At 33.3% G+C, this 9,553-nt stretch overlaps 1 protein-coding gene across 1 annotated transcript in view; it reads right to left on the bottom strand.

Moving 5' to 3' along the window:
* Nucleotides 1-5,787, bottom strand: part of LOC116014901 (myosin-6-like) — a 15,218-nt gene extending 9,431 nt beyond the window's left edge. The window contains exons 1-13 of the mRNA XM_031254859.1: nt 5,453-5,787; nt 4,670-4,798; nt 4,318-4,461; nt 4,055-4,200; nt 3,816-3,972; nt 3,676-3,734; nt 3,378-3,537; nt 2,842-2,991; nt 2,616-2,752; nt 2,352-2,498; nt 2,103-2,204; nt 585-642; nt 398-499 (exon numbers count right to left, since the gene is read on the bottom strand). Coding sequence (XP_031110719.1) covers nt 398-499; nt 585-642; nt 2,103-2,204; nt 2,352-2,498; nt 2,616-2,752; nt 2,842-2,991; nt 3,378-3,537; nt 3,676-3,734; nt 3,816-3,972; nt 4,055-4,200; nt 4,318-4,461; nt 4,670-4,798; nt 5,453-5,455 — 1,494 coding nt within the window. The 5' untranslated portion in view covers nt 5,456-5,787. The remainder of the gene's footprint in view (nt 1-397; nt 500-584; nt 643-2,102; nt 2,205-2,351; nt 2,499-2,615; nt 2,753-2,841; nt 2,992-3,377; nt 3,538-3,675; nt 3,735-3,815; nt 3,973-4,054; nt 4,201-4,317; nt 4,462-4,669; nt 4,799-5,452) is intronic.
* Nucleotides 5,788-9,553: the final 3,766 nt, after the last annotated feature.

The following is a 9,553-nucleotide window of genomic DNA, read 5'->3' as shown; positions in this document are numbered from 1 at the left end:
TTTTAAAAAAAAAAAAAAAAAAAAAAAAAAAAAAAAAAAAAAAAAAAAAAACAAGTTAGAAAGTAAAACTGAGGACAAGAATGAGAAGGATTGAAAGCAAAGAAGCTCTTTTTTCTCTATTATTATTTTTTTGGCCAGATCTTCCAAGCTTAGAAATCTTCATTCTCGATCCAAGAGAACAGGATAAAAATCAATTTTGAGCAGGATATACAGTACATAATATAAGGTGCATAGTATTTGCTATATAAATGAAGCATTTAAAAAAGGGCACCATTAAGTATCAAAAGATCTCAACATAGGAGAAGAGAGATCTACTAATGTTAAATGAACATAAATTAGTGTCTAGAAATTTTAAATTTTAAGCTAACAGTTAAAAGCACAATGACTAATTGCAAACCTTCTCAATTAGATCTAAGACATCTTGATTGTCAATGAATTCGATGTAGCTCCAGTTAATTTCTTCTTTTTTATACTCTTCTTGTTCCATTTTGAAGACATGCTGTTAAAAAGGAACATTGTTATCATTTCAGTGTAGAATCCTGGAAAACCCACCAAATTCGATGAAAATAGACTAACAGTAGAACCTGATTGAAATGCTGCTGAAGTTTCTCATTTGTCAGGTTAATACAAAATTGTTCAAAGCTGCAGAATAAACAGCATCAGAATATGATATGATCTATACAAATAATCTGCAGATAGTACAGATAATGATCTACAGAGAGTCATCTGTCCAGTTTTGTTAGTATAAATTTAAATAATAACTATCATTAGGTGCTTGTCATGATAGTACCCCTCCTTAGGATCCAAAGCACAGGTATGGAAAATAATCATTATGGCCCGTTTACTAACACTGAAAATTTTCGAATTGGAGAATAGAAAACAGAAAACATGTTTACTAACACAGCTTTCCATTTTGAAAACTAAAAACATTTTCAAGTTTTCTTTTGAACTTTTAAAAACTGTTTTCTAAATGGAAAACATAATCATCTATCATCTATTTGGCTATATATCACTATAACCACATTCTTACCATTATCTACTTTATGTATTCATTACTATGATTACATTCATTATCATATTCTTTTACTTTTCATCATATTCTATCTTTTTTACTTGCATTTACTTATATAAATATAACTTATTTGCTTACGCTTAAAGTTAGACATTGTTCACATTATCAAAATTAAAACTTGAAATCTACACCAAGTTTTAGATTTTGATTGAAATGAATAGATTATTTGTTCGGATACTTTTAGTTATGTTATATCATAATATAAGTTTGGTCCGGATATTGGATATTGAAATTTCACATATATTAGACATCAAAGTAAAAATTATATGTATACAAGTCATTCAAATGAATATATCCAAAAATATTTTAAATATTAGCTCAAAAAAATATTAAATTACCTAAACTTAAATTTAGGTGAACTTAATAGGTTATTGGTTCAGATATGTTTTTAATTATGTTATATATGAATATGAATTTGGTTCGGATATCAAATGTAAAAATCTTACATATATTAGACTTAAAAGTAAAAATTATATTTATTCAATTTAAACCAAACATATCCAAAAATATTTTAAATATAAGGTTTTAAAATCACTTGAAATTAAATTTGTGTTAATTCTATAACATTAGTCTAAAAAAGTAAATTTGAAAAAATGAGTGTTAGTAAACAAGTTTTTTAAATAGAAAACAGATAATGAAAACTCAAAAGGTTTATGATGCAAAGACAAGTCTTAATGCCAGAAGTTCCACAACAGACAGACTATATCCAACCATCTTGAAAATAATGTTCTGTTAATGTGGGATGGGAAGTTATAGATGAGCAGCACTTTTCAATGAAACTTTCCTAAACCATCGGAAAAGGGGCACCAAAAAGATGCAGTTAAAGTAGAAATTAGAAAGCACAGAATAATTTAGTCTTTAAAAGAAAATTGCAAAAACTACCTACTGGAAATATCTTACATGCTAATCTTTTATCTGGTCTCCATTTCTTATGGTTCAAGGTTGAATGCTTTTAACATATGTCAAGTCCACCACTGGAGACCAGACCTAGCATGTAACCAAACTAATAATAGGCATACCAGTTAAGCACCTGTTAGTCTTGAAACTCTCAAATCCATAGATATCCAGCACCCCGATTAATGATTTTGAATTTGGGTCTTGGCCTATGGAATTATTAATCCTATCCACTAGCCTGCAAATAAAGAAGGAACACAAGTAAAGCAGAGTTGTGACGATTAATCACTTTTGAGAACCATATACTGCAACTAATACACTGGAACAATGCACAGACATAAAGTGTGTAATGCACAACCCAACCTTTCACATAAATAAATCTCACCAGTCAAACAATCTTGAATATACAGTTTTTGCCAAAGCATCTCTACTGACAGCAGCAGCTTCTGGATCCAGCCACTTGGTGATAGTTTCATCACGAGTTACAATAACTCGTTTACAGAGGGAATCCTCCAACGCCTTCACATCACACCTACAAATAAATTCATATATAAGTTGGAAATTTTTAAAAACCTTAATAAGATATCAAATACCATATAGCCAGGAATTTAGTGATGATGCAGATGTAACTATTAAATGGATCATTTACATGAACAGCTCAGCTGCAGTTCTCAAATGAAACAAAGACTTCTCATCTTTGGGCACAGACGAGTCCATTTCCTTCCCTTTTGAAAATTCAATGTTCCCAAGATGGAGAATCGCAGCTACAACTCTGAATATAGCATCCTGAGAATGGAAAAAGGTGGTAAGGAGAAAAATATTAGAAACATTTTACTTCAGTGCTGTTATTTTGAATTTAAAATCCATCAAACTACCTGTTCTTCAGAATGTATTCCAACAACATCCATTGCCTTTCTTGTTATCAAGTATTCTTTGGAATCATCAAGCCCATCCAACTCATAGCAATTTGATTGATTCAGATAATGAAATGTCCTTGGATTCCCAAGTTTGTACCTTTGAACATCCTGATATCAGAAAAATAAAATGTTAATAAATCAAGAGATGCAACAGCAAAACTGCACATCAAGCTAACATTCTATCATGCAAAGTTTATTAGCAAACAAACATGACTTATCCACAACATAAACCACATTGAGTAGAAAATTTAGAAGTTTTGTGTCTACCTTGGCTTCATATCGGGAAAAGAAAATATATTGTCATACTGTCATAGTGTCAACTAACACAGAAGCAAGGAGGAAAAAGGTAAAGATGCAAAATATAAACGAGACTAAAATTTATATTATCCACTAACAAGTAACAAGTAAAAAAAAGCAGAAATCCTAGTGAAGTTCTATATATCACCAAACCAAGGGGGGGAAAAGATTAAAATCTTTAAAGAAGAACTCATTACCTCAGCTGGTGCAGCACAGAGCATATAGAAACAATGATAATTTCTCTCGGGATCAGACACTTGACAAACCCGAGACCTTTCCAGCAAGTAAGTTCGTATGGCAGCTCCAGAAATCCTTCCCCTCTGATCGAACTGAATTTCCACAAACTTACCAAAACGACTGCAATTCTCAATACGAGTGTTATTAGTAGCCGGAGAAATTTAAAAAATAAAAAGAGAAAAGAAAGATCATAGGGTGGCTAGAAGGTGTCACAGGAATGCAAAACAATAAAAAAAAAAAAATTGGAAAAGGTTCCACCTTGAGTTATTGTTTCTGACAGTTTTCGCATTACCGAAAGCTTCAAGAACAGGATTAGACTGCAGAAATCACAAGTAAACAGATTGTAGAAATTTTATTGAACAATGGGTTTCTGAATAATTTAAGTTAAGACTTGTCACCTCCAGGACTTTCTGTTCAACGGTCCTCCCATCAGTTGCAGCTCTGCCTCCCATGTAAGCAAGATAACGCATTAATTGTTTTGTGCTTTCTGTTTTGCCAGCTCCACTCTCACCACTAACCAATATTGACTGGCTTACTCCTTCATTAATCATTAGTCTGTGTACACAGAAATAGTTGTTTTCAGTTATTCAGTTTCAAAACATAATCAAGTGTTTAATTGGTCACACTGTGCTTTTACCTATATGCTGCATCTGCAACAGCAAAGGGATGGGGACTCAACTCCCCGAAGGCAGCACCTTTATATTGTGCCATCATATGTGTATCATAGAGATGAGGTAATCTTCTAAAAGGATTGACAGCAATTAAAATATTCCCTGTATAAGTCTGAAGCAACAATTGAGTCGATCAATTAGTCTTATTCCAATAATTGCTAGACTAGTGTAAGACAACAAAAAGAATAGCACAGAAGAGACATTACAAAATAAACAATGTGAAACATACATATATTTCATTAATATCATATCTGGATTTTAAATTATGAAGAACTCCTGGTTCATGCAAATAAGCCAGCCTTGTCATATCATCAACACCACAAGATGGAGCTTCAGCATCTTTAGGGTAGGCGTTTGAAGATTTAACAACAACCTGTACAATGGCAATCAAACTCAGTTCATATATTATCTGTGTACTTTTTGGTAAACTTCCAATGAAATGATTTTCACAATTATATAGGGAACAAGTAGGAATTCTCTTGTAGTTTCCTGGCAGCAAGAAATAGCAAGCAATAGAGCACGAAAGTCTCAGAGTATCATTTATTCATCTGACAACCCACATTTTGACAAAGAACGCTCACCGTTTTCCCTGATGTACAAAGAACCTTGACATCTTCACCTTTGACCTCCAAAACTTCCCCATCTATCCAGGCTACATCAGGATCCTCCAGCCAAGCAAGAGACCCAACTCCTAAGCTTATTGAAGCAGCCTGAAAAGATAGTCCGGTTGGAATTGACCATTCAGAATTACAGACAAATATTGTACAGGAGATAATTTAAAAACTTCATAGTAAGGTCCAGAGTGATGCAAGAAATAATCTCAAACATAACTTAGTAAGTATTGAAACACTGAAATATGAAATAATTTCAGTTCATTTTATTCCATAGCTGTTCTTCCATCAATAGCTATCAGCTTCACTAAAACGTTTTTCATATTGCTAGGGGGACCACATTTTAACAATGCTGGCAATCTGACATTCTATCAACATACACATATATCAGAAGCATTTGGCCATTCTCAGTTTAATAGGAAGCTCTTCATCTGCTAGAAGTATAGTTATTGATGTTATTTCCACAACGTTGAAAATAAAAAAGAAACCAAAGCATTGTTAACAATACAACTCAACGATGTTACTACCGAAGTCTTATTCAGTCATAAACTATCCGAGGAAATTCAGCTGCTAGTAAAACCGGAACCAAACCGAAAACAACTTGGAATTTTACTACAAAGCTCAACAGACATTACAGCATAAACTCCTCCTCCTTTAGTCAAACGAGAAAATCCACATCGAAGCTACAATCACATCCACGCAGATCAACAAATCCAAACAAACGAAAATGCAAAAGGAACAACAAATCCATACCATTTCTCTTGTAACTGCCGTCAGATCAGATAATCTGGCGGCGTTTCGTTCAGCTCTCCAATCAGATCAAAGCACCAATGCTCCACTTCAAATTGCGAGCACTACAACTATGAGCTACCAGCTTCTCCTTTCGAGGCGCTTCGGTGTGATATTCGTGGACAAGATCTAGCTATAAAATTTAGCTGTTTCCGTTCACCTTTTTCTCGATTTTTCGATGAAAATTTGAAAAATCGTAGGGATATTGAAGCCTCGCTCCTCTTCTGTGTTTTGTTGTCTTTGTGTTTGGTCTGTTTCTCCTTGTTTCTTTTCTTCGTCTCCTCCAGTTCTGGTTTGGTCTAAACCTCTCACGAGGCTTATTAATTTGGACTAACGTAATTAAATGGGTAATAGAGAAATTGAAAACGAGCTTAATTCCGTAACTGCCCTCCTGGATACCCGTTATTACGGCAGGGGCCAATAGACTCGGCTTGAAGTCTTTGAACATGATGTGTAGAGACCTTTTGCACAGGTCAGAAACGCGGACTGAACTTTGACGTGGTCCCTACCGTTTAAATTGCCCCGCCGCTAACGGCAGGGGTGTACAGTGGTTAAAACGCCGTCGTTCTCAAGCGCACCCATTAGTTTGGAATTGTCGTATTAGTGGCCGACAAATGCTCCTAGTTATCGTTGAGGACTATGAGTTGATTAGTACTTCTAATCCATTAATACCTAGGCTCTGTTTGGCAGAGCTTATTTAGAAGTTTATAGCTTATTTTAAGCTACTAATAAGCTATAAGCTCTATTTGATAATGTTCTCAAAATAAGTTAGTAGCTTAAAATAAAAGCTTATTTTGAAACGCTACTTGGGGTAACTTTTCAAAATAAGCTAGTAGCTTTTTTACTTTTTTCCATCTTTATCCTTATTATTTTAAATAAATGACATCATTTACCCTCTCAATTAAAACCCTTTTGACATTTTCTTTTTCATTATGTTTGGTTGTAATTTCAGTTTGATATTTATGTTTGAACATTAATTTTTGTATGAACTAATCTTAAGAATTATAAATATTTTTTTTTACTTTATATATTTTCAAATATGTGTTCTTACGTTATATTTTGTTTAAATATATTGATTTCATTATTTTATATTTTAATATATAAACAAACCTATTTAAATTTAAAATTATTTAAATTGTATGAAGATGTCCTTTTTAGTATTTTTACATTTATCAACTTATCAAAAAGCTAATTTTACCAAACACTTTTAAGCATAACAGCTCTTCAGATTTCAGCTTCGAGCTTATAGCTTTTCAGTTTTCAGCTACTTTTCAGCTTTCAACTACCTTTCCAGCTAGGTTTGCCAAACATAGTCCTAATTGTAAAGTAAAATGTTTTTGGCAGAACAAATCTTGTATGATAGTTAGTAGTTGTTGTTGATGTTAATTAAAATGTAGTATGTATCACCAAAAATGGTCGCCTTCTCCAGAAGAATGCGACTAGAAAGAAGTCGCAAATGTGACTTACCGCCAGAGATGGCGACCAGTTATGTCTCCGTCTTCATCGATCACCGGAAAAATCGTTGTCGGTGACCGGAAATGTAATTGATCTGTTAAAAATGTTAATTGTTATTTTTTAGCGGTTTAGTGGTTTAATTGCATTGTTTTTCTTAGTTCAGCGACTTATTTGGAGTTTATTCGAGTTCGATGGCTTAATTGCTAATTCTCAAATAGTTCGATGATTTATTTGCACATTTTCCCTTAAAAGTATTAAAGTATCTTCTTTTTTTTTTAGTACAAGTATTAAAGTATCTTGGTTAGTAGTTGTCACATTAACCCAAAGAACATGGGTTATTGATTTGAACACGTAATAAAAGAGTTAATTCCAGCGATGGTCCTCCGACTATGTTGACTTTCTAAAATTAGTCCTCGACTTTTAATTTGGACAATTTAAGTCCCTTGACTTTCAAATTCTTTCCGATGTTGGTCCTTTCGTCAAATTTTGGTTAAGTTGAGGTCAAATAGAGGGGTAAAATTGTCCGTTCACCTGTATAATGTATTATTACTCATATTTCTCCTGTCCTATACGTTATATATATTAATATAATCTCAGGTGAAGAGACTTCGACTGAGATTATATGGCTTCGATTGAGACTTTGACTAATATTATATTCATATATACAACGTATAGAATAGGAGAAATGCGAATAATAATATACTAAACAGGTGAACGAATAATTTTACCCATTCATTTAACCTCAACTTAACCAAAATTTGACGAAAGGACCAACGTTGGAAAGAATTTGAAAGTAAATGGACCTAAATTATCCAAATTAAAAGTCGTGGACTAATTTTGAAAAATCAACATAGTCGGATGACCATTGCTAGAATTAACTCCATAATAAAACTTACATTCAACATTGATAATATAATTTAACTATCAAACTTGGCACATAAAATTTTGCATGCTCCAATAGAAAATACATTAAACATTAAGACTAAGATTTAACTATCAAATTTGTCACATGTAACAATGGGCATATTAATGATTTATTTTTCTATACAAGATTCAACAATTTTATAATAATTTAATGTCTCGGTTATTTAATATTTGGAGATAGTATCTTTTAAGTATGTACAAACATATTTTTTTTTCAAGAGTTCATGTGAAGAATTCGAGAGAATGAAGACACTTTAAAATAAGTTAGGCAAAAAAAAAATGATTTTGTATTCAAATCAAATTATGCAATGGCAGTTGTTGCGTCAACCCTGCAAGCTTGGAGAGCTGCAAATCTCGCTCAACACGTGTCACAACAGCACGGCTGTACGCTCCAGTTTGCTGCTGCTCACGGCTCACAACCCATTCGGCCAACGTGTTACTTCGACGCAAGCTACGATTCGACGACCTTGAAAGCAACTTTTGGAGCGATATTGTTGGCGCCTGGAGGGGAGTTCGTAGCTGCATGTGCCAGTCCTATTCCCTATTCGGGATTGCTTTTCTCTTCTTATGGCTGAGACCGTGGCATGCAATGAGGTGTTATCATGGCTTAAGTATAGGGGGTGGAGTCGGTCGAAGTTCACACGGAGTGCTCTCAGCTCTGTAGTGGTTTGAGTAGGGTCCAGACATCACATTATTCGTATGTTGGTTTGTTTATGGATGCATGTAGAAATGCTATTGCTTCGTTTTTATTTTGTCATATTTCCCTTGTTCCTAGATTAGCAAATGCTATTGCTCATAAGCTTGCGGCAACTACCGTTTCTCAGGCTAGCATTATGTACTGGACTATGTCCCTTTGACTCTATTTCTTCATTGCTTTAATTAATGAACTCATTGAGTTTGCTTTCAAAAAATTATATCTTATATGACTAGACTATAGTACAACACCAGCACTACTCAAATTAGATTTTCAACAATATTATCAGTCTATCACTATTGACCATTTTTATAGTTATTATTATTATATCCAATTAATCTCAATCCACTTCTACAATTATACATATTATAGTATCGTTTTTAAAAGTAAAAACTCATAGTGGTCAAATTTTAAAAGAAAAATAAATTTCATTATTTTATTGTTATAACCACATGTTTTCTCAATTAAGATATATACACACTAGTTAAAAGTAATAATGTGCATCCTCGTGTTTATGTTCATATCGGGTAAGACTATAACATCTTTATGACTTCTAAGACAATTGCATTATCATGATTCAAATCCGAGATATCTGATTAAAGTGAAAGAATTACGCATCATATATGCACTCCATGGTCTGATAAAGTGGAATATGACATCTCATTTATAACTTTCAACTCACAAATGTGGTATATTCGTTATTCTTTATCTATATAGGGGTAATGAAGGAAATAACTTGAGAGTAAGTTTTAAACAGTCCACTGTGAATACGTCTTAGGCTCGTAGCATATATGCGAAAGAAGCAACATACTCTCCCTTACCCCAAAAAAAAAAATGAAAATAATGCAGGAAGGTAATATAGGTGAGACTGTTATCCAGTGACAACTCGTTTAATTTTTATTTATTTTTGTTTAAATCCAGTAAACCGACGCCACGTGTGCACTCAAAATCCTTGAGCTCAATTTTGGGCATTTTTGGCTGTCCAAACGCGG

Source organism: Ipomoea triloba, chromosome 4 (genome assembly GCF_003576645.1).
Source record: "Ipomoea triloba cultivar NCNSP0323 chromosome 4, ASM357664v1".
In the NCBI taxonomy this organism is placed as follows: Eukaryota; Viridiplantae; Streptophyta; class Magnoliopsida; order Solanales; family Convolvulaceae; genus Ipomoea; species Ipomoea triloba.
This window is presented reverse-complemented; position numbering and strand designations above follow the sequence as displayed.